This window comes from Toxotes jaculatrix, chromosome 2 (genome assembly GCF_017976425.1).
Source record: "Toxotes jaculatrix isolate fToxJac2 chromosome 2, fToxJac2.pri, whole genome shotgun sequence".
Lineage (NCBI taxonomy): Eukaryota > Metazoa > Chordata > Actinopteri > Toxotidae > Toxotes > Toxotes jaculatrix.
In genome coordinates this window covers 17,862,726-17,887,944 of record NC_054395.1, presented here as the reverse complement: position 1 = coordinate 17,887,944, position 25,219 = coordinate 17,862,726, and the positions used below count along the sequence as shown (strand labels likewise).

Genomic DNA, 25,219 nt, shown 5'->3' with positions numbered 1-25,219 from the left:
ATCTGCTAGATTCTTTGTAGCCCGTGACAGGAATGGTAGCGAATGAAAAAGAAATCACAACAGAACATGGGTCATATTTCTCTCTCCCACTCTGCGCGCATCCGTTTGGCTGTTGCACCCCGCTGATCGTTGTTTTCCTCAGCGCACACAACAGTGATACTGATGTCATCTGGCCCGTCTCCACAACACTGTCGGACAACCAGCGGCCCCCCCGTGCTTTAAAATCCGGTGAGAAAAACAACAGCGGCCGATGAAAGGCGTCATATTACGTCCAGAGCGACCTCTTCTCCCCCGCTTCGAGCTTTGGGGGTTGTAGTTTAAAGTGCGGCATTTCAGCGTTGCTTCATCGCCACAGTGAACAACAGCTCCCACAATTCCACGGTGGGAAGCGAGGCTGTCATGCTTATGTTTTGCTTTGGTTTTTTTGTTATTGTTTCGGGTTAGTGGAGCGACTGCGCCCGAGGAGGAAAGTACGGCTGTAACGCTCATATCTTTGTTGTTCTCTAACGGTCTGTGAATCCACTGTCCGATTAAGAGACGGCAACTTTAGACTGTTCACAGAGAAGTGAGGGCAATAAAAGGTAAGCGAGACATCAGAGACGGTCGGGATAACGTGCGCAGATGTCTTTTGTAGTTCACAAAGCCGTTATTGTCTGCCCGTGACGTGCACGCGCGACACATTAACTAATTGGACTATGATAATTAACCAGTATAGGCTCAAGTCCACCTGTAATGGCTTTGATTACACGATTGTCTCCCGAAGCTTGCATCGACGTGCATGGCACACCGTTTTCTCGACATGTGCTACTGTTGGGCCTCAAGCCTCGTGCTGAGTAATGTGAACCTACTGTATGTTTATGTCACTGATCTCTGGTTTTCGTCGGCATCTGTAAAATGTCCCGCAATATTTACACTAGAAAGGCTTCTTCTCTCATACCCCAGTTTAGAAGGACGTTTGACTAAAATAGAAAACTCTAAACCTCTATAAATATATTGGATTATGACTGTCCCACAGGAGAGAAATATAAAGTATGATAAATTCAGTTAATCCACATAAACCAAACAGGGATTTTAGTGTTTATTCTAATCTTGCACATGTTGTCATATTAGTCTGTTGATAATCTCTGCTTCACTATTATGTGTTTCTTCTGCCCTGGGTTGCTATTTGCATGCATGTCTGGGAGAAAATTTGAATTTCTGCCTTGCCAGGGTACACATAGTTAACACATATGACCTATACTGGAGTCAATACCCCACACAATGCTAAATGAATAAATAATGTTTTCTGTAAGCTATACATGTCTCCATATGGCGAGCAGGAATTCCTGAAAATTCATGGAGAGCATTTGCCAGTGAAAATTGAGCCCCTACATGCCGGCGACCCCATAAACCTTGTACTGCATGTTTACACGTGACGTTGTACAATAGCAACTGATTCTGAGGATGACTGAAATAGCCCTAGTGACAAACATGTAATATGTCATGTTGCTCAAAGGCCATGCTGTCACTGAGGTGTAGTTCTGGTGTCCTTTCCTCAAGTGTGCGCTCAGTCAGGATATCTTCTTACACTGAGTAAATATTCACAGACTGCTAGCTCTCCCTTGTTTGTTCTCCAGCGGTCACCTCTTACCTATTTTAAAGTTAGCTCATTTAACCATGCATGTCAGTTTCTACCTTGAACTTATAGCAGGTATCCTAAAACAAACAAACAAAAAAAAACAAAGCAAGTATCAACTTATGTTTGAACATTCTGTTTTTTCCTGTAGGTGCAAAATAGCCTGCCTTTGTTTTGTGTTGCCATGGACAAGGCTTGGCGGGTGGAGTTTAGAAACGTGGGCTGCAGTTACTTCCCTCAGAGCAGAGTCGATTGCCACTACACACTGAGCTCTTGGCACAACTGGGCCAGCAATGACTGGATAGGGCTCTTCAAGGTATTGTTAACCGGATGACTGTCACTAATAAAGTGAAAAAAGGAGTATGTATACATAAATATTAAACTGAAAAATAACAGCGTGGGTATGTTTTCTTACACAGGTGGGATGGTCATCGATTAAGGACTACCACACATTTGTTTGGGCACTAGCCCCAGCTGACTACCAAGAGGGCACCGATGTCAACTGCTGTGTGCACTTCCAGGGTACTCCTGCCCTTGTTTTCTTACTGTATTTTATTTCCCATAGTTTAGCCAGAATCTATTCAGTACAGTGCTTAGATCCGCACATAAAACCTTCAGCAGGAGATTGATGTTTCTGTAAATTGAATTGCTCTGTTGTACAAAGGGCTAGTGACTGTGGGAAAAAAACAACTAATTTCTATGTTAAGAGCATTTCCACAGATGTAAAACGGAAAATATCCTGTGCAGAAGACAAATATCCCTTTTGGCTTGGTCTAACACAGACACAGTCTGTGTCATGGTTTGAATGAATTTCTTTAGTAAGCAGGAGGTTGAGTAATGAGGATGACAAAGACACTGGCTCAAAGGCTGCTCTGATGCTCTGACTACCACTACTCACTGGCAAATACAGTGTTCACTCTGTCCTGCCTGTCAGTGACAGCTGATAAGCCTGATTCAGTGTGAGGGGCACGTGTGCAGCAGGTGTGGCACTGACCCCTGGTAGAGTGATTTATCACTAACTTAAGCATACTGTCAATGTCATTCTTCATTGGAAGAATAGCAGTGGGAAGTAAGTCTAAAAGAAACTGCTGATGGTCCCTTATCACCAGCGATGCAGTGATTTAAAAAGACGGTTTCCTGCACTGTGACCTAAGCTGGTGCTGTAAGTTACAATACACCTCATAAACCCTGCTGTATGTCATTCCTCCTGCCTGTTTTCCATCTTACCCCTTTACTGCACATGTGTTGTTAAATGGAAATTCAAAGTAAATCATTGTACACATGAAGCTATGGCCTCTGTGAGATAAGGATAATATTAGATTAGTTTACTTTATGGACAGGGTGAAGTCATGGACTGTAGCTAGCTGGTCAGAGTGGGAAGCAGGAGGCATGTTTTGTTAAATACAGATAAAACATGAACCGGAGGATCATGAATGTGGAGATATGGACAAATATGGAAGTCAGTTGCAAGGCTATGCTAACAGCACGACTAGTCAAGCAAGGACCCAATGAACCAGTTAAGATATATGTGTGGGGAAAATACTTCAGTTACCTAGATTAAAAATTTTTTTTAATGACATCTAAGTTTCCTCACTCATTGAAAAATCCAGGACCTATGAATATGCAATCATTTTTTCATTTCAAAAGTTTAGCTACAACCCTTAAAGTCCATTCTCAATGTATGTGCAGCACAAGCTTCAAGTTTCCACATTACACTTTCCACATTACGCTACGCTAGTTGTCATGTTTCACATCATGCTCGCAGGTTCAGGCCTTTAACTCAGACATTAGGTGAGCACAAAGAAGCTTTACACTATCTGCATAAGTATTCAGTCTTCCAGTGTCAAACCCTGAACAAACGTTACTCTGCATAGTGAAAGTCAAACAAGCAATGACATGGACCAAAGCACATTTTTGAGCAGAGAGGGACTTTCAGACTTTCTGAGCAAGTCAGAAAGCACAAACAGTATCAATAACAGGATGTCGACGGCTTGCTTTCCTACCTTATTGTTAGAGAAAATATTTTAACGTCAAAGTTTTATTTTAACTACTAACATAAACGACCATGGAAAGTTTTCAGTTAATTTAATGGTCTAATAGTAGACTATAATTTCTTACCTCTCTAACCATTACCTCATTTTAACCATTTACATAAAATTTGTTTTAAACACAGTCGGCAAAAGGACGTTATGGACCACGCTTAATTCACAGTAAGATTTCGTGCCTCAGCAGCTCCAAACAATGCAATTTCCAGACTATTACTATCCATTTGAATACCACCACCCGTCATATTACTAACTTTATATTAGCTACTATTGCTTGTTTTACCGTCATCTCTATGGTTTCTACAGCAGTTCTTTGATATGTTTTGGCTAGTGTTAGCTTTACACAAACACTCGAAGCGACTGCTAAACGCTTATCAATATGTATCTTACGTAATTTAACGTGTAAAAAAATATATTGGATTTCAAAACGTTGTTGTTAGCTAAACAGTCAGCGTGCTAATTCTAGCATGGCTGACAAACAACGGGGCCTAGTGGCCGCGTTTCCCTGTCCTCTAAAGGAATTTTTAGAAAATGTATGACCGGGACTTTGCCATCAACGGCTCACTTCACCGCAGTACAAAACTCAGGTAATTCTCGGTTTTACTGGTAGTATCTAACAAAGTACAACACACGAATAAGACTAATGTGGAGCCATGGGAGTGCACCTGCTTCAGTTCATTTCTATGCTAAATTATGCTAATCACCTCCAACAGAGACAAAACTGAGACCGATAATCTGTTCTTAAAACAACAAACCGTTGAATCACAGCGTACATCACAGAAAAACAAACGTGTTTCTTTATACACCACAGACAAATCACATACTTTGAGAGACATCTCCAAACTTCAGCAACGCTAATTGAGGCCTGCTAGAATTACCCGCCGACTTCAGGTACTCTGTCCTTATTAAGCACTTCAAAAGGAAAACAACAATGGGAACTCACTGGAGGAGAGCTGGACTTGTCAACGATGCATCTGGATGGAAGAAGGTCGATTCCAGGCCGGTGTGAAGTGACAAAAACTCTCAACTTAATCCGAAACGCGCGCTCGTTATTTCCACTAAAGTAATTGCGGCCATAGTGAAATTCAAAATGGCGCGTAAATTCTGTGTCGCTCACCTGCGCTAACCTATTTGAGTGCTGCCCCCGGTGGCCGGAAGTTATATTGCAACACTACACTCAAAAATGTGTCGATGCGATATAAAGTTATCACAGTAACGCAGCCATTTAATGTAAAGTGAAAATCTTATAGGCTCGTATTGTATAAATAGCAAAATACTGTCTGGCTAAGTAAGATTTATAGTTAAAAGGTGGTCAGCTCCTCCAGATTTAAAAGTAGTTAAACTGTACCCTCTTTCCACATAAACATAATGGAAAGTTAGGTCTAAATGAAAAAACAGCCACTTTGAAACAGTTATTCTTCGCTGCAAATTTCAATGTATTTCAATGTAATTCTCATTTTGTTTCCATTGCTTTTTAGCCTCCTACCTACCCAAGCCCAGCTCCCAAGAGTATGAGTTTGTGTACATCGATGCCAAGGGGGAAGTGTGCTCCCGCAGTTGCAAATTTACTTTCTGTGCACCAAAACCACTTGAGGATCTGGTGACTCTTGAGGAAGAGCCCCATGAAGAGGAAGGAGGCACAGGCATGCTGCTGGTGGTACCCAGGGCTGAACTGCTGCAGGTAAGCATAACAAATACAGAAAAGATTGCCTAAATAAGGTAGTGGGGGAGAGTATGTTTCCTATTTTGCAAAATTAATGAGTGCTGATAAAACACATGCTGGGAAATCAATACTTTTATTTACTGTTAGCACACAAAGATTAGAGACCAATGATGATTCCTCATCCGTTGGCTGCTTCCTCACGTCTCTTCTCAGAGTCGACTGCAGGAATGTCTGCGAGAGCGGGCCGAACTGCTGCAGGTGCAGGAGGCAGCAAACAGACAAAGGGAGAAAGAGAAGGAGGAGTACAAGAGGGCAAGGGAGGCCTGGGACAGACGACGCAAAGAGCTGGAAAGTGATATCTCCAGGCTGCAAGAAGAGCTGGAGCAGAGTCGAGAGAAGATAAAGGAGCTAGAGAGGAAGCAGAAGGTAGTGTACAAAGCTAAGCAAATTACAAGCAAGATGATTTAATTAGGACCAGTTTGCCTGTTGCCATTTCCATATTTTCCTCTTTATCCGTGCCCTTGGTCTCAGATGAAAAGCATGAATCTGTGCTTAGACAACATCCTTCCGGGTTCAATGTAAAATTTAAAGTAACAGCAATTTAGGAAAATGTCTGAGTTGTTATATTAAAACAGCTTATTATTAAAGTAGTTAAATCTTTGTCGGGATAAATTAAAAATCCTCATAAAAATTCAAAATGTCTTTGGTCCATTAGGAGGAGCAGGCTTTAGGAGAATCACTTGCCCAGGAGAAAAGTGCTTTATTGGATGCAAGGGAGGTGAGCGAAGTGCAAATCAAAGAGCTGGAGGAGGACATCAAAATCCTGACGCTGAGAACTGTGGAAAGAGAGACAGAGTTGGAAAGGTCTGACATTTTCTTTTTTTCCTCTTTGTCTCTTCTACTTCTCCAACTTTTGGTGTTACAGTGGTCTCATGAATACTTTTGATTGTCAGTAACCATTTCTGTGTGTGCAGGATGAAGGAAAGAGCAAAGAGGGCAGGAGCTCAGAGGAAAGAAGAGGAGAATGAGAGAAAGAGCCTGCAGGTACTTACAGAGAACACCCTGTACATCATCATAAAGCCTGGATCTCTCTTGTTCTTTTCTTCTACATCTTCTTCTCTTTACTCATCTGTGTCATTTGTTTTTAGGCCAAGCTGGAACAGACTGAAGGTGAACTCAGAAGTCTTTCCAAGGAGTTCCAGGGTCTGAGGAACTCACTGGCCCAAAGAGACACCAGTGTCCTTCAGCTCCAAAACACCATCACCACCCTCACCCAGAAACTCACCACTGCCCACAGGAAAGAGGTCAGACATTTCTTTGGAGATGTACTGTAAGTGTATTCAATCCTGACACCAGAATTTATTTATGCTGATACATGGATGTATTTCTTCATAAATATTCTGTCACTTTAAGTAAGAGTTGTACATTAGCACATCTTAAAACAATTTAAAACATCTGGCTTTCAATTTCAGTATTAGTCATTGGCATTATGTAGCAGATCCCCTATGATAAAACACATGTAGCAAATACACGCTTTCTTGTATTTTCATGGCCAGGCGGAGAGCGAGGCGGTACTGAAGGAGATGCGGAGCCTGCGTGAGCGTTTGAATTCTAGTGAGCGTGTTGCAGAGGGCTTGAAGAGCGATCTAAGTGCCATGGTAACCCAGAGGGATCACGGGCAAGCTGAACTGCATCAGGCCCGTCTGCAGGCTGCTCAACTCACCCTTCAGCTTGCAGATTCCAGTCTGGCCCTGAGAGAGGGAAGAGCCCACTGGGCCCAGGAAAGGCAGAATCTGCAGCGCTCTGCTGAGGTAGAACCTGAAGTGGAGAATTTAGAAAATGGAATATATTTGTACTAAAGTTGAGTCACTCCCTGAGGAGAATATGTTATATACTGTGTAAACATGTATGTGTGTGTCACCCTGACAGAAGGACCACGAGCATCTGGAGAAACTCAATGCAGAGATGCAGAGGATGGAGGAGAGGCTGCAGGAGGAGAGGATGGAGAGAGTGAAGTTGGAGGTTGAGCTTGGAAGAGAAAAGGATTGCAACCGGGTGAGAAAGACTGCATTGTTTTACATTGTCTAAAGTGACTTATAATAAGCACACTCAAACCTGATAGGAACAAGAGGTAGATGTCATAAAAAAAAACTGGTGAGAGAATTGTAGCAGTATTTGTTACATGGTTCTGATATACTGTATCCTGCTGTCTTATGACATCTGGCCCGCAGGTTCAGCTGAGTGAAACCCGCAGGGAGCTCCAGGAGCTGAAGGCCAGCCTGAGGGTTGCCCAAAAAGAAAAGGAGCAGCTAATTGCAGAGAAGCAGGTCAGAAATACTGTTTGATTCACTGCATGGAGACAACTCAAGTCTTTGTTTGTTCAAAAATGAGAAAAAACTACGAAGTTTAAAAACTACTAAGTTTTGAGAGTCAATGTATTCATATGTAAATACTGAGCATGTGTGGTGTACTCTGCTTACTATAAGCTGTAAATTTAGTACAGGTGTATTTACAATTTCTACCACTGTCGAGCTGTAGTGCACCTATGAATATTTTTTATTTTCCTAAAAGCTTGGTATTAATAATATATTCATATCCTAAAGCCTTACTGCTGTAACATATACACATGTACTCATATTATGAATGTCCCAGGTGTTAGGAATCTTCTTTCTGTTGTTGTCTTCTTAGTTGTTATTGTGCAATATAAATTGTTTATAGTGCAATATAAATCAGTGGATTTCAGTGCTGCCACTGTTAAAGTGCCTGCAGAGGTTTTTGTTGGCTAACCACTATCACATTTGCCCATACTGGCAGAGTAGATGGTCAATGTTTTTAAAATCAGTGTCCAGCTTTGTTTTAACATCCGCCATATGGGAGCATGGCCATAGCCAATCTGTGGGCCATCATAAATCAGACAAATGTTTAACTATTTATTATACAGCGATGATAATATTTATGTAATAACAAATGTTGTGTGGATTTACCATGTAACCATTTTATGTGGTTTTGGCTTGAAGAAGTCAGACACCATGAGGGTTATGAGGGTGATGGTTGCTGGGTCCTGCCCTGGTGTGTGATATGATGGCTGTATTTTCCACTACAGGAGTTGATGGAGTACATCTGTCAGCTGGAGCAGAAGATGGGAACAGCAGCCGGTGCCAAGTGGGGCGCTGCCCCGAACGCCTCTACAGGTGAACGGAGCCACACATTAATCTACTGTATGCCCTGCAGATGTGAACAATAAAAGTGTTAACTATCATTCAACAGCAACACTAAATATTGCTCAGAATGGCCTGTGTCGCAGGCGACAGGAGCAGTGCTTTGAGAAAAAGTGATCACTTTTTCTTCGCCAATGTTTCTATCTGCCAGGGCGGCCTGCCAGCGTGTTATCGGACTCTGAGGACGAAAACCCAGAGGCCTTGCAGCCCCTCCGTCCTCCAAGACCTCTGGGACACTACAGCTTGTGTGAGCAGGGCCAGCCTGACTCCTTGCTCCTTGCCACCCCTCCTCCTTCCCCAAGGGAGATGGAGAGGAGCGCGGTGGTCATCAACCAGCCAGCCCCACTCACCTCACCACACCAGGCCGGTGCTGACACTCTCACGCACAGCTCTGATTCGGTGAGACACGCTATCTGAGGAGTTCAGCATCACCGTGCTGTAATTATATGTGATACTGAAAATGAGCTATGTCTTCACGCCATGCACACCAGTTAAACATGGGCAGTGGATCATTTGATAGAGACATTATCTCAATTGCAATTAGGCTGCTAGCCTGCAAGTTATTAGATTTTAATAGCTGTTGTACAGATATGTGTTAACTGTTTTTGTGTGTGTGTGTGTGTGTGTGTGTGTATGTGTGTGTTTCTGTGTGGTGTTTAAGGAGGAGGAATCTGATCCACTTCAGTGTGGAAGGCACAGCTCTGGAGAGGAAACGGCACTTTTGCTACCTGAGCACACGGACGCTGTTCTCAGGTACAACCTCCTGCCTCAAACACACATGACAGTATTATGGAATACACACACTTTCACACAAGTATTAAAGAGTAATACTTCATAAATGTCCTACATAATACTTGCTGACTATATGTTTACTTGTGCAGGATTTTCAATGCAGAACTTGTTTTGGCACCTTTACTTAAGTAATAGATTTGAGTACTTTAAAAGGCAGAAATAATGTGAATGGACACATGGACAAACTTCTTGCCTGCACTCAAAATCTTCTGAAGGATACTGAGTGACGATAAGACAATCACAGCAAATCGATCACAGTTGATGATTTAATGTTCAAAAATGGAGATTTGCATAACTGACTGCACATTGAAATGAAAATTTCTTTGAGGCCAAACAAGCCAACAAATTTCTACCTGTCACGCTGGCTGGTTTTAAACTCCAGCAATGCGTCATATTTTATGAGCGTATGCCTTGATTTGTGTGTACAGCCTTACTCTGCAAAGTAATTAGTGAACACAGCCGCCAGATAAATGCAGTGAAGTATAAAAGTATCATATTACCCCCTGAAATGTAGAAAAGTAAAAGCATAAGGCATCTCAAAATGGAAGAAGGAAGCGCTTAAAAAATTCTCCTTAAACACAGTACCAGAGTAAATCTTAGTTACTTTTCGCCTCCGGTCTTACACAGAAATGGTTGATGTTTACACACACAATGGATTCAAAGCTTGCTAATGCACACAGACACATGCAACCAATTATTTATGGTGACAGGGTGAGTATGGCTGGAAGATGGAAGTTTTGAATATGTGGTCGTAAAAGAAGTTGAGCCAGGGTGAGGCGGGAGAGACAGTCTGAAACAGCCGGGGCGTGGGAGGGGCGAGATGGGAGGACAAGGGGACAGATAAGTTGACAGCAAGCTGTAGGAATGATTTACCTGAGGGGTGTACCGCAGTCACGGGCCAATTTTCAGCATCATTAAAGCCACCGCTCTCCCACTCACCCGCTCCTTCAGTCTAACCTCCTCTTTCAACCAGAATGTGTGTTTCTTTCAAGTTTTTCACACACTCTGCTTTGTGTCTTCCTCCAGTGATCTGGCCGACACCTCGCTATGGTAACCAGTGGACAGCCCGGCCACGGCCACAACGGGGGGATCAAAGAGAGGAGAGGGGGGGACTTAGTGTGGTTCCACATTACTTCCGCTAACAAGCACATATACAGCTCACTCACTACACAGACAGAATATTAATATGCAATCTACATTGTATCTGCCGTGAACCTTGGTTTTTCCCTCCTAGACTGTTGTGTTATTGCCCTTACTATTTTGTTGTTAGGAATGACATGATGCTTGTGGCGGCAGGTCAACACCAAGTTTATGACTGACATAAGACTGTTGCGTAGTTCGAAACGACGGGCTTTCAGGCGTGGGCTACGGCATTCGAGAGTTCGCGGGCTGTAGCAGAATGATTTCTGTTGAATCATTGCTATGTCGAGAGCTTTACGATGGATGCTATGTCGTTTTTATGACATTTGTGATTAGGAGTCATGACAGCCACTGTAATTATGATGTTTTGTGCAGGCCCAGCTCCACTGAAAATCATGGCAAAACTCTCTTCCAGCATTAAATTCTCCACAGCAGCTTCGAACACTATTCATGGCAGCGTAATGTAATGATACAGCATCATGCTAGAAATATATTGCGGTAATGTAGGTCTATGACATCATATTTCTCCTCCATTTACTCAGAGCTAAGATTTGATATGCACTTTCTTGTACGCATTAGCAGTTGATTGTCGTGCCGTTGCAGTTCAGGAGATTTAGTGATGCAGAGACGCCCCAAGATGGACGAGCGCTTGAAACAGAGAGCTTACTGAACAGATTGTGTTTAAAGTCTATCGAGATAGATGCCAGATGCAACTTTCTACTTCAGCAACTTCATATCGTCATTATTATAAAATTAATGCTCATAAGCTTTTCACTGTAGATCAGCTGCAGTTTTTACTCGTTAATGAGCGATCCTGGATTTTACATTTCATAGTTATTGAAATGAAATGCTAATTTACTAGCTTGTCATTTGGATATTTAGCATCAGTCTTTACTACAGTTTATATATTGTACAGAAATCTTAATTCACAGTCATGCAGTTCTAAATTTGTGCCTAAAATAATGAAATAAGAGTCAAAGTAAATCCTCTCTATAGATCTTAACATCATGACATGGTGTTAGTATTTTCCCCCAGCCCTATGGCAATGTACTGCCTACTAAAAATTGCTTACTACCTTTTAATCAATACTGTATGCATTTTTCATGATTTTCTATTTATAATTAACTTGAGTTATGCTGCAATGAAACTATATTCAGGTTTAGTTTGAAATAGACGTTCGGATTTCACACACAACTCTTTGTGCAATGTGTGACAAAGTTTTCCATGCTTGGCTAAGAAAATTTGCTAGACACTTTGATGCTTGATTCTATCTGCTGTATTTGCACCCTATTTTTACTATAGATAAGAGTTTTTAGCTGAAACCTTGATATATGGATACTTTAACAATGTCAGTTGTGTCTTTTCACCATTATCTTAATCATTACCATTGTGTGTTGTGTTTACGCATATTTTTACTGTGTTTTTATTTTCTGCTTTCAAATACTCACTTTGAGTCGATAAAGATTTAATATTTGAGTTTTCATTGTTGCAAGATTCTGGTGCTAATGAAAGGGAATGATACCAGCATGCGGGGTTTAAGGCAGAGGGTGAAAATCTGCAAAAGAAAGGGATTTTAATGTTTAAACAGCTTCAGCAGGAACGGGATTATTAAGGTAGAAAGGGATACGAGTCTGTCCAACCTCTCATTTACTTTGTGCCACTAGGTATTCTGGTGTTGCCGTACATGTTGATTCTCCATGTATAGAGTGTTTTGAGGTGTCTGGTATTCTTTCCCAGAAAATAGCACACTACATGTATTCTCCATAGTCCTTGTTTGTGGTTGTATTTGGACTTTATGTCTTAGGGAAGTTTTTTTTTTTTTCTTGTTCCACTGAGAGCTCCAATACAAGTGCTCCTCGTCGGGGCACTGTCTCACATTGCAATAAAGCTCCAGCGGTTATGGTTTGTTTTGAAGTTTTGTGTGTGAAGGTTATCCCACATGTACACCACCGTGTATTTTCTTATCAGTCATGTAACAGGGTTTGGGTGGGTTCTGTATAATAAAATGGTTTATGTATCCATTATTAGGTCTAATGTGTCTTTTTCTGGCCAAAGATCATAGCAATATTTTGATCCTCACATGACATTTCACTGGTAATTAACTATGCCATTTCTTTTCTCACCGTTATATAGCTTATATTCCCTTTTGGCTCATCGCCTGTTTCAGATACATTTCTCATTCTGGATTTTCTCTCTGCTCACCTTTGGCTCTCCCACAGTCCCCCCCCACCCCTCAGGCCTGACCTCCTCATCATCTTCATCCTTGTGCCTCTCCAACTCCTCCGCCAGTCTCCCGCTCTTGTCTTTTAAGCTCTCCTCCTGCCCCTCTACCACACTCCCTCCATCTTAAGTCTGGGGTGACGATAGCTAATTATAAAATCAATGATGCCGGGCTGCCTAGTTTACAGCTCCCTCTAAAACCTTAACTGGGAAATCACTGTGGGATTGATGGCTCCCTCACTCTTTATCTCTTTTAATTAGAAATGTAAAAGATATGAAGACCCAGAGGCCAGAACACATCTCCTAGTTTTTATGACCCCGATGCCTGCCTTCCCCAGCCCCTCGCTCCCCTTTCCCAAATCACCCCTTCCTCTACCTGGCCTTGTTTATTTCCTCTGCCTCCCTGCTGGCACACCCTCCATTCTCACTCTTGTCACAGATACCTTTACCCGTTTCTTCATCACTTTCTCCATTACCCTTTCTTTAAGATCACCCGCCTGCCTCTCTGGCTCGTACAGGGGAAGGTGTTAAATTTATGGTCTTTGCACTTGAAAACGTTTCTCACCTTCCCCTCACCTCTCCTCTCTTCCCTTGACTGATTCCCAACTCTCCATGGATTTGCTGCATATGTAACAAATGACCAGCATGTCCTCTTTGTCTGTTCTGACCCAAGCAGGAGACACACTGTAAATGATGTGGTATTTCACATCGTGACCCTGCTTCCAACTCCGTGCATTCTGCAAATGACATATACGCCTCGCTGTCTTGTATATAGCATTAGGTCCACGCAGAAAGACCCTCCCGTATTTTTTTTTTCTTTATCACATCAAACCTAGGCCTCATGCACCTCCACTCCCTGCCTTTATCACACCCTGAGCCCAGGCCCTTCCTCCCTAACTGCTGCCAGGAGCACTTGGGTTCACTGAGCTTTATCCTCCCAATCACTCTCCGAGGAGCAGCAGCCTCTGCCGCTCCATTATCTATCCTGCGTGTTGACTGAGGCACCGCTGCAGTTTGCTCGTGTTCAGAGCAAACTCAGCACGGTCCCTCTCTGGGTTTAAATATTCAGATGAATTTCTTTGGTATGCTGCAGTCATGACCTACTTTTATGGATTCTTTACTATTTTCTGTGAATAATTGATGTCTTCTGGCTGCAAGAATATTACAAGGGAGATTTTTTACCCTTTATTAATTCATCGTACAGTTATTCCATTTTTTCCAGGGGCCTTTCTTCACACACTTTCATCCTTTTTTCATTTCCAGCGAAGCCTTCCCACCTCAAGTAATTAGTTAATCAAATATCACTGATGTGGAAGGATGAGTATATAGAAATCTTTCCCGGCTCCTTTAAATTCCCTCAAGCACACCCAAACCCTCCCATGGGTTCCCATGGCAACACCTTCCGGGGGGAGGTGGGGGGGCTCGGTATACGAGCCTGTTTGATTGTTCCTTGTAAAGTAGTGTATAATGTATGGACCTTATTTTAATTCCAGCCTGTCGTTATTGATCTGTCTTTAATGATAGTTAATTAAAGCAATCATATAATTGATAGAATCTCATCTCTGTTTATCACCCTCTTCTGATTCTCTCTCTCTCTCTCTCTCTCTCTCTCTCTCTCTGTCTCTCTATTAATAAAATCAAGGTGAGGCATTAGTATCCCGCACTGGTACACTGAAAAAAGAGAGATGTTTACTATCAGAAGCCCTTTACTAAGAGGGTTCCCGTTCAAGAGAAGTGATCACATCACTGATAGTGATGTATCCAAGGTAGGAGTTATAAAAATTTGTGACAAATGTTTATGTGCTTTAGCTGGTTAAGACAACTATATTGATGTTTTTGAGACATTCTGACAAATTTGTAGACTCTGATTTGAGTTTAAGGCCCTGCTTTCCTTTCACATTTCACAGGTCATTACCAAAACAGATTCAGTTTTGGATGCAAGACGCTCTCCTGTACAAGATCAGACATCGTATAAATCTGAAACCATGTTTGACCATGTCCTGACTGTTTAGCTGGAAGCATCAGCTTCAATTTCTCTGGCAGATCTCAAATAAGGACATGGCTAATATCTGGAGCTGCAACATATTACTATTTTGTGTGTGTGTTTTATTATTAATGATTGATCTGATGATTATGTTTTCCAAGTAATCAATTAATTTAGTCTATGAAACTGAGAGAAAGCCCAAACATTTTCAGTTTACTATGACATGACACCATTTTTTTCTTGACTGAACAAATTCATTAATGATCTAAACAGTTGGTGATCGTTTTTCTGCCGATTGACTCATCATTTCAGCTCTATCAATTTCGGACATGTTTTATCTAATACATCCAAAAATTGAGATACATTATTTCTATCTGATTTGCACTTCCCCTTTTTCCTTTGTTGTGTTGAGGTGTTTCTCGGGCCCGCTCTTTTTCCTCTTAAATGTTGTCCACCTTTCTAAATTTCAATAAATACATCATAACAGACGGATTTACTTTTGAACTTCTAGATCACTCTATCTGTGAAACAAAACTACGAGAAAGAGTAACTGTGATTTTTTTTTTTTTAACGCTACCACCTGCACTCCTCTAACTGCAGAGTGAACAAATCTTAGGAACAGACCTTTATCTGATGTCCTTGTTCAGCAGGAGGCTGTGATTTATTAGCCTCTGCACCCACAGCTCTCCATGACCCAACAGACCCTGCTCTCGTCCTCCATGCAGGGTGAACACGGATGTATGCAGTGTAGAACTGCAGTCGTGGTGCAAGAGCTCCCTCTACTGATGCATTCTGGTAATGTATGGTTATATTAACTCAAAGATATCCATTTATAGTTTTTATTCTCCTAAATATTATGATTGCATGCGTGAAACATTTAATAATTTTCCACGAGGAAGAAAAATGTTATAATAACGATTAAAAAAGTCCAGTAATCTCACAAAAGTAGTTTATTGTGCCTCTTACTGTTTATATGGCTTTTCTTTGTATGACAAGAGTTGACATAAACAGAGGGTAGACAACACCTTGGCCATGTTGAAAAACAAGAACAAAACAACATAATCTCAATATTCTGCCTGAAATACCATCATTGACGTCATGACAGCCCAGCAGAGAGAAAGGATGAGGTCATCACACATCAACAGGAGCGTTTGTGTGATAGCACCATACCGAGGACATTCACCCAATGACTGAAAACATCATGTTACAGCATTCACACTCACATGCATGCACACATGCTCAGACACACACACACACACACAAACACACACAGCTCTAAATGAGGAGACCTGCCCATATTCAGAAGATGGGACCTCTCACCGCTACAGAGAGAATGTTCATATTGCTTCGAAGAGAGACCAAAGAGAAAAAAAAAAGGAAAAAAAAAACCCCTCTGTACTGTAAATCAGCTGCACTCTCCCAGCTGATCGCCTACTGAGAAAATTTGGCAACAAAGAAATGATACAAGAGAACACATAGTCCTCCACAGCTCCTTTAAAGAGAAGTGGGGATATACACAAGAAGACACAATGATATAATGGCTTTTGGGATGAGAAGGCAGTTTGCTGCATGGATGCCAGCACAAGCACAGGTGGGGCAGTGATGACGATGACAATTATGATGATGATAATAATGATGATGATGATGATTTGCCCCTCCCCTCTGGGGAGAGTCAGACTGGCATCCATGCTGTTTTTGTTTTTTTTTTTCAGACTTGTCACCTTCTATGTACACGCAGAGGGATTGAGCTGATCAAAACGGAGTCAAGAATACACACATAAATATTGCCTGTTTCTAGCGTGCCTGAAAGCAGCTAGGGTTTGGTCCTTACTGAAAAGCCCTGAGTCTGATTCCAAAATGTCTTCCATAAGGATTCCTGCTTTCGACTTGCATATGTCTTTGATCATTGTGTTGATGCATAATGTTGCTAGTATGTGTGGATGTTTTTGTCCTTGCTGAAAGTGTGCATGTGTGTACTTGGCTGCTGCCGTTATCAGGGGAGTGCTCTAGGGTTGATTGTTTTTAATGTGTCCATGTTGTCATCATTTTGGACATGCTAATGGAGATTTAAGCTCATAGACAGTAACTCTACTGTCTCAGCGGATGAGATGTGCCTTACTTGAATAGAGGATCACAAAAGTGCTACATATACGGTCAAGTGTAAATCTCTGTCCGGGCACTCAAGGCCAGGTCGGCTCATCTGCTACAGCTGAGAGTAGAGTGAGAGGAGTGTGTGTGTGTGTGTATATGTGTTGTATGCTTTTGTGTGTTTATGCTGTGCATGAGATCAAGGGTGTGTTTGTATTAGTGCATGTGTGAGTGATCACTCTGCTGTGAGGATCGCTGGATCGTGGCTGGAGTCCCTGCCAGTAGTGAAACTCATACTCCAAAGATGACTTTTCCTAACTTTGGCACAAGATACTTACTTTCCGCATTGACGCCGTATGTTGGCTGCGACGAGAGCAAAATAGAATAATGCCAATTCCCTGATAACAGAAACTGATTAAATCACTGCAACATAACAATAGTCCTCTGGGTTGATTATCATTGACATCCACAGTGAGCCAAAGTGCCCCAAAAAAAGCCCCAGCTAAGCATATGTAGCTGATAAGGAAGACCCAGCCAGTTCTGATTACCCTTCTTTCCCTCTGAATATCTTCTCAGGAAAGCTCTTCAAAGAAAAAAAAAAAACTTGTCTAAACGATTCATATATAAAACCAGAATAACAAATAAAGACAAAAAATATAATGGTATATAGATATGTATGGACTTATTCATAGATTGAAAAAAAAGAAAAAAAAACTGAAAACAATATTCAAAAGCAATAACCACAAACAAAAAACCAAAAGATTAGCATACTCGATTTGGTTTTGCCCTGTACTCTTGTTATCTTTTGAGAAATGTGCTTGTTGTAATCCATCGGAGTCAACTGCTGAGTTCTGATGTCTGGTTTGGCCGTTCCCCTATTTAGATATAAACAACAATAGCGGGAAAAAAAAAAAAGACATTTAGCTTTCTCAAAGAGGTTATGTTCTTTTTGTCACGTTAACTCCGTTCTTGGCTATGCCAGGAGTTTATATGGTTTACTGTCATCTCTCCTTTACTTTATTTATCTGTAGTTCACTTGTCATGGACCATGTGGCCTGAGTTAGAAGTGTCTGTACACATAAGGCTCTGCTGTGCTCCGCTGAGGAGGACACACTGATGTGCAGTAAAGAGAGAGAGGGGGGGGGAAGGCCAGCATTTTCTTGAGGTGGGAGAGTGAGTGAGGTTGTGCTGTATGTCTGTACTGTGTGTGTGTGTGTGTGTGTGTGTGTGTGTGTGTGTGTGTGTGTGTGTATGAACCTGTATGCACATTAGTGTATGTATGTATGAAATGCTTCGTTCACTGCGCCCTCCCAACAAGGCCCTTCCTCGACCCATCTATGGCATCCAGAACCCCCCAGGACTCCCCGTCACTGTCCGAGCCCCTGTCTCGCTCTTCATCTCCCACGTCGTCATCGTCATCCTCGTCCTCCTCTTCCGGTGACGGCTCGCTGCCGTTCTCTGTGGCCCAGCTGTCGTCCTCGTCCTCAGCCTCCTGCTTCAGGACCAGGGCTGGCGGCGGAGGTGGCGGCGGGGGCGGAGGCGGCGGGCTCTCGTTGCTCTCTGTTTGGTCATCAAAAGCCTCTGGATTCTCAAGCATCTCCCTGATCAAAGGAGGCATGGGCCCTGGGATCTCCATCTTCAGAGTGATGGCTCTCTCCGCACCTGGATAATTAGTATGCCATGTAAACCATGTTTTAAAATGTTTTCCCGCCACGTAGAAAACACAAATGAAACAACACACGGCTGAAATTAGTGGAGATTTAGTGTGTCACTTTATATGTTTGCTGATAAAGCTGTCAAGAAATCAATTAGGCCTTCTTCAGATTTAAACTTTGTCCTATTAGAATCGCTCTCTTTATACTGACCCTTGGTGCTGATGCCTCTGAGGTCAGTGATCTTCATCAGCATGCGGGGGAACATGTGGGGTTTGTTGGGGCGGCGGCGGCGGGCGTAGATCTTCAGAGCCTCAAGCAGAGGCTCTTGCAGCTTATCCACTTTCTGGGGCTCTTCTAGATCCATACGGTCTGATGAGGAAGCAAGAAACATAATGTAGTCTATTAATTACCCAGATTGTACTTTATACTAAAATTAAAGAATTGTGAAAAGTTATTATTGCTTAAAATGATTTTATGTATGAAGACAAATTTTTAGTTCTTTTTCTTCCCATTACTAATCCTCTCTGTAAGTAGTGCCACTTCCTCTCTACAACTGATGTTATCAGTGTGTGTGTGTGTGTGTGTGTGTCTATGTCTGTGTGTGTGCACTGCAGTACCTCCACAGATGAGGCAGATGGCACTGAGGAGGCCAGTTTCTGTGTCGTCCATCTCCAGGGGTAGAAGCTGGCCAGCGAAGGCAAAAACTAAGTCTGTGAGTGGTCCGAAGCCGGCGTTGTGCATCTGAGTCCGGTTCAGAGTCAGGCCATCTGAGAAGGTCATAGTGTCCTGTTCTGGGGTGTAGCGTGTACAGATCCTCAGCATCTGTGAGCAAAAGAAGTAAGAAAACGTCTTAAGCAGTGAGCAAAATATGATGTACAGGTAACGTAACATGGTTTTCTACGGCATCGAAATATCTGCAGTAGTGCCGTGATATTTGGCCGTAACTACTCTAAAACCCAACATACTCAAATGCTACTTATTTGGCCAAATCTTCCTATAGTACCACTTGCCACCACTAGATGCCGGTGTTCCCTCATCTCAGAATGAATTGATTGTTTTTTTGTTTTTTTTTTACCTCCAGTCACTTATTTACCAAAATGACTGAAGAGGACAAAAGAGAAAAACAAATACAGTGGGTTCCTCACCAGTATGTCCAGGCAGGCCGACTTAAGTAGAGTGATCTGGTCTGCGATGGTGAGGGTGGTGAAACCTGGCAGCCGCTTGGCGAATTCCACAATCTTGATGATGCATTTGGTGGAGAGCTCACTGAACTTGTCCCAGAGACCCAGATCCAGCTGGACGCGGTGGTCTGAGCTGGAGTTCTGAACACACACACACACGAAAACACCCCCCCCCCTACAATTCAGCATGTTGTAACAGAGGTGACGTGCAACCCTGTTTGCATCAAGAGCGAGCGTTTCCAAGCCTCACAACACATTTACATTTAACATCAATCAGGGAAAAAAAAAAATCCATTTACATGTTACATCAATCATTCAGAGGCCACACAGATGGCTTAATGGGGAACTGAATTAGTTAAGCCACCACTCTGTTGGGAAAGCTATGGTGAATTTACGTCTTTGCATGCAATTCAGGAGCACTCTGTGACGGCATAGCTTGGAGAAAGTTGCCACATATACTATGTGAACCGCAGTGTGGGTTATGTGTGTGTGTGACTTACGGTGGTGTATTTGCCCAACTGGCAAAGTGACGGGAAGGTTTCTTGGTGAGCTTTGCTGACTTTATTGACCAACTCCTCTAGTTCTCCACTGAGCTCGTAGCTCTCGGGAAGCACCACCTCCTCCTTCACATCCTTTTTCTTCTTGTTTCTGTCATTACGCACCGCTGCATTAAAAAAAAAAACAACAAAAAAAACAAACAAGAACACAAAGCTGGTAAATAAGAGAGATTCACAACTACAGATTCACACAAAATCCTTTCCTCATACAGTTTCAGAGACCAACTACAGAATGTTCCTCTTCTCTATCGGTGATCACATGTAAAAACATCCACTGCACTCATGCTCAGTGTCTTTCATCACTACCAAGGACATCTTGCTCGCTAGTGGAAACCAGAACTCAGAGGCAACTAAGGTTGCTCTTAACAGTATTAACATATTTCCTTTAGCACGGCACGGACAGTGGCTATCTCTGTCTTATCACCCGCTCTCTTCCTTGTCCATCTCTCTATCCACTTGACCGGTGCACACAAGCCAGTCCTCCACTCTCTCACTCTCTGCCTCCTCTCCCTCCTCCTCCCATACTTTCCTTCCTCTCAGGATATCCAGTAATAGCAGAGGCACAATGTGATCCCGGTCTTAACACACATCCCACACAAACATTACACCCACATACATGTCCCACGGGCTCTGTGAAGGGCAAGAAACTGCCACACAGACACGCCCGTCCACACACAGAGTCAAAATATTGAGGCCGCAAAACTGGGTCTTTGATTTTGGCAAACAGCGTGAATCCTGCCGCCATTATCTCTCAAAATCTTGTTTTCTGCTCTGTTGTCTTTATGAATGAAAGCAGTGTCTGCGACGGCCTGAAGGGCGAGGTTCTGCGGTGAAACAGAAAGTCAGAATCATTTTGTTAAATGATTAGTCATATGATTGGTACAGTGCCCAGCCTCGCCCTGATCACCACCCCTGGTAGGCTGATCATCTGCTTCTGCTTCTCCCTGCCGCATAGTCTCTGACTCTGAGTCTCTGACTGAGCATTAATAGATAATCAGGTTCACGCTGTGTGAATCAGGTCAGATCTTTCATTTGGTGGTAAAACAAAAATCAAATCTCAGCCAAGTACCTCCAAGGTACCTCGGCATAAAAACGCTGTCTTGATCCATGTTTGAAATCTCTGTGTGTCTATGTCTGTGTTGAGTGAGTGAATATCCATGTTTTGGAAGTGGGTCTCTCTATCCGTTGGGAATCCCGTCCTGGAGGGCTCACCTTCCTTGGACATGCCGACCTCAAAGCACTTCTGCAGCCTGCAGTACTGACAGCGGTTGCGTGTGACCTTGTTAATCTGACAGTTCTTGTCTCTGTGGCAGGTGTACACCATGTTCTTCTGGATACTGCGGCGGAAGAAACCCTGGAGCATCAGGAAGCAAGAGACAAAAGGGGAGAGGGCAAGAGAGAAAGAGAGGGAGAGAGATTGTGTATTGTAGTCAAGTCATCAAATCAAGGATGTGCCATTTAACTGTTTCTCTTTCATAAGAGCCCTTCTTTCATCTTTGTATTCTCATTTGAATCCATAACAGAGAAGTGAAACTATTGTTTTAATCTGTCTTTTTACTTTCTTTCTTCTTATGATGAAGCAAAGCTAATTCAAAACTAATTCATGTGACCCAGTATTTTTATGGATGTGTGTAACAGATCCAGACAAAGCAGAGCTCAAAGGGCTCCGGCAGGTTCTTCTCACCTTGCAGCCCTCACAGGAGCTGACCCCATAGTGGTACCCTGAGGACTTGTCCTGGCACACAAAGCAGGGCTTGTAGACACGAGGTGGCGGAGGTGGAGACGGAGAACTGGGTACCATCTCCTCAGAGCTGGTGCTCTGGGTCTCCACCGCTGTGAAAAAGACAAAAAATAAAGAAATAAATAAAGACAGCAGAACACATGAGCACATGATTTGTCACAAATCATTATCCTACAGCTACTGTACAGTCTGCAAATGTCACATGTGCACCTGTCAGTGCATGTAGCAGGTGTGGATAGTCCAGTGTGTTTAACTGCGTTCAAACGTGATATGACAGCGTTTCCTTTTCCTTTTCCATTTGATTTTGCGAGGCCAGTAAGAAATGCTGAATAACGGTTATGATCAGATGGTAAACATTTCGCCTGAAGGTGGATTGAGATACATTATCACATTTCTTTTTTTCTTTTTTTTTTTTGCTTGTATCTCTTTGGGACAAACATGATAAGATAACAGCTAGAAAGAGGAATGGTGTATGAACTGTAGGCAACAGTTTATATTTCCAAGCACCAATTACCACCATGAGGCACAGCACTCAGGCGCATATTTGGGGAGATTACTGGTTTGTGTGAACACAGAGAAACAAGGGAAGGATGACTGTCTGACAGCAGAGACAAAACTGCTTTTTACAGCTCTGACCAAAAAGTGCCACTGATTGACAGGTTGTCTGATAAGGCCAGGTAAGAGAGTGAGCTGCTGCAACCAAGAGTCAAAGCTGGCTCTTCCTCATTCCACGGCCTGACAACAGCTCGTGATGACATCTTGCACGCACAGAGCAGGCACATGTCAAACACACATGTATGCGTGCAAAGCTGGTGATAGGCTCTCCTTCTACTTTCCAAACTGGAACACAACTATGACGTCAGCACTACCTCAAGTCACATACTTGCTATGGTACATTAAACGTCATTATATTCCAAAGTGGAACCAGTACAGGTTCTCTTGGAAGTTCAAGTGTGCAGTGTATGGATTCCATACTTTCCCCAAGAGAAACACAAGCTGCTGCACACACATAGGACCAGACCCTCATCACACATGTTAGCCTGCATAAGCTCACAGACACACATGTTGCCCCCCTATCCACCCCTTTACCCAACAGCACTTCTTTCAACTTTCACCCTCGGTCACCCTCAAACTTCAACCCCCCAACTCTGCATCTCACCACCCCCTGACACACAAACCCTATTTTTCTCTTGTTTCCTGGCCCTAAATTCCTCAGTGCAGCCCTGCCAGGTTTTAATAGAGGCCTAGGCTCGTAAGGCGGCCTATAAAGGCGGTCCCATGGCTGGACTGGAGGCCCCAGCCCGGCTGGCCTACACTTTATTGGGACTCGGTCACCTTGGGCAGCTATTCACACCACCAGCTGTAGCTCCCAGCCCGTAAAAAAAGCCAATCATAAAATAAAAAACAGGGAGGCTCTAAAATTCTAACTTTTACTGCCCCCACCTCCCCCCAGCACCTTCAATGGAAAGCACAGAGGGCTAGCCTAAACTTAACCTACAACCCCCCCCTCCTCCCCTCTCTCACACCCAAGGCTGAGGCAAAAACCACCAGCTTGGCTTTTTACAAGAGAGGGGAGACTTCAAAAAGAAGAAAAAAAAGGGGGACATAAAAAGAGGAATTTGATAAAAAAACAGAGAAGGGGGCAGAGGGGGAAAGGGGGAGGAGAGGACACAGTTGCTCCTGAGGGCAAGTCTTGTTCAAGACCAAGCTGACCAACACTACCATTTCTGCTACAGCTGCTGTGACTGGCCAGCTACTACCTCATTAATGATAGTAACAGAAATATGTCAGACATTTTTCATTTGTTGCCTGCTGCTCAAACATCTGTTTTTCATATTTATTTTTATATTTGACTATTCAGAATCCACATTCAAATTCCTCCTTTGAAAGCCTCACTTTGCTGGAGGCAAAGATGTTTTCCATTAGTTTTAAGAGCAATCCCAAAAGCCAAATGTGCAAATCAATCTAAAACCTGAAGTTTACGCCTGCTGAATGTTTCTACAGCAATTCTCATATCTCCTTGGCGAGAATGTAACAAAGCAGCAGGGTCAGCGCGAGAGCAGAAACCCTCTGAACGTGCCATGAACCTCTGTGTTTATGCAATAATAACAGCAGCAAATGAGGCTCCAGACCGAGCGCTGACAACCCCTCAGAAAAGGACAAACCATATGTGGCGTCAAGTAACGAACACTGACTGACACTGTCTAAATGGAGGAAGAAAGCGAGCCAAAGAGAGAAAGGCCATCCCGGAGAAAACTCAGACAAGAGTGAGAGAGAAAATACATCAGGCTCCATCAACACGTTGAACCTGGTTCCTGTCAGAGAACATGACTCCTGTACCCGCCTCCAAGACTTCGCCTCATTCAGCCCTCTCCATCCAAATCCCCCACACCACTTACCCCAGGGCGCCACAGTGAGAGGGCCCATTCAAGCAGCCGCCCTGAGCCCCTTTCCCCAGTCTCCTCAACTCAGCTCATCACTGTTTAGAAAACAAAGCCCTGTGAAATGAGAGGCCCTCCTTATCAGCGCTCCGAGGCCCGGGGCACCATTTGCATGACAATCTGCCGGCCAAGGCCTGTGAGCTGATGACGGACGGTTGAGATGAGAGAAGTGGGATAGGTGGGTGGCTGCTGTTGTTGGGGGAGGAGAAGAGGATGAGAGGGACAAGAAGGAGGGATAGCTGAGTTATCAGTAGCCACTGTTCGTTTCCTGCTAAGTATCAGTTTACTCTCTAATCCCTTCTCTCAATACTCTCTGTGCACAAGTGGCCCAGCTGCACTGACCAGGCCTAATCTCCTGGTCACATACACACACAGATACCATTCAATTGCTACAAACTACACATACACGCACAGGAGGATAATGTTCACAAGCCACAAACCAGTGAACACACACAATAACCCCCCCCCCTCCAACCACCACTACTATACTACAGAGCTTCAGCCTGAGCTGGATGTGCGGTACATCATTCTCCACAACCTCATTAGATGTGAAATGTAACTGCACAGGACAGAAATAGCTGTTTGGCTGAAGGTGACTTCAACTAGGTCAATTACATTAAGTTCTAGGTTAAGTCAACTGGGCCAATCGACGTCCCTTTAGGTTCAACAGATACAATAGGAGAGAAAAGGAGACAATAGGAAGAGATAATATAGAAAAACAAGGGACTTTCTGCTAACACTCAAGCTGCCTGTTGTTCACTCAGCTGGAAAGGGGAGTGTTTCTAATGTATGTGAGCAAAGGCATGACTATGCAGCTCGTGTTTTGTGTTGCAACACACTCCTTTTAACTGAGCAGCATATGACATTCTGGCACGGTCA

At 43.2% G+C, this 25,219-nt stretch overlaps 2 protein-coding genes across 8 annotated transcripts in view; one reads left to right on the top strand and one right to left on the bottom strand.

The window, feature by feature from the left end:
- The first annotated feature begins 444 nt into the window (after positions 1–444).
- calcoco1a (calcium binding and coiled-coil domain 1a) lies at positions 445–12,483 on the top strand. Its single transcript, XM_041059987.1, has 15 exons — positions 445–581; positions 1,767–1,931; positions 2,035–2,137; positions 5,139–5,341; positions 5,537–5,749; positions 6,039–6,187; positions 6,298–6,367; positions 6,472–6,627; positions 6,880–7,134; positions 7,253–7,378; positions 7,555–7,650; positions 8,427–8,514; positions 8,693–8,940; positions 9,203–9,294; positions 10,360–12,483. The coding sequence occupies exons 2-15, from the start codon at positions 1,800–1,802 to the stop codon at positions 10,385–10,387; spliced, it is 1,959 nt and encodes a 652-aa protein (XP_040915921.1). The 5' UTR covers positions 445–581; positions 1,767–1,799; the 3' UTR covers positions 10,388–12,483.
- A 3,131-nt stretch (positions 12,484–15,614) lies between these two features.
- The window catches only part of rarga (retinoic acid receptor gamma a), a 56,378-nt gene continuing 46,773 nt past the window's right edge, over positions 15,615–25,219 (bottom strand). For all 7 annotated transcript variants that reach the window (XM_041053004.1, XM_041053012.1, XM_041052996.1 and 4 more), the window contains 7 exons: positions 21,843–21,991; positions 21,371–21,512; positions 20,102–20,265; positions 19,566–19,742; positions 19,038–19,242; positions 18,631–18,789; positions 15,615–18,427 (listed from right to left, as the gene is read on the bottom strand). In XM_041053004.1, coding sequence (XP_040908938.1) covers positions 18,063–18,427; positions 18,631–18,789; positions 19,038–19,242; positions 19,566–19,742; positions 20,102–20,265; positions 21,371–21,512; positions 21,843–21,991 — 1,361 coding nt within the window. In that variant the 3' untranslated portion in view covers positions 15,615–18,062. The remainder of the gene's footprint in view (positions 18,428–18,630; positions 18,790–19,037; positions 19,243–19,565; positions 19,743–20,101; positions 20,266–21,370; positions 21,513–21,842; positions 21,992–25,219) is intronic.

Excerpts from the sequence above, each read along its gene's own strand:
- calcoco1a (XM_041059987.1), top strand. The coding sequence starts at position 1,800 with ATGGACAAGGCTTGGCGGGTGGAGTTTAGAAACGTGGGCTGCAGTTAC. Across the intron at positions 6,628-6,879 it reads CCACTGCCCACAGGAAAGAG|GCGGAGAGCGAGGCGGTACT; the intron begins GTCAGACATTTC and ends TTTCATGGCCAG. Across the intron at positions 7,135-7,252 it reads ATCTGCAGCGCTCTGCTGAG|AAGGACCACGAGCATCTGGA; the intron begins GTAGAACCTGAA and ends TCACCCTGACAG.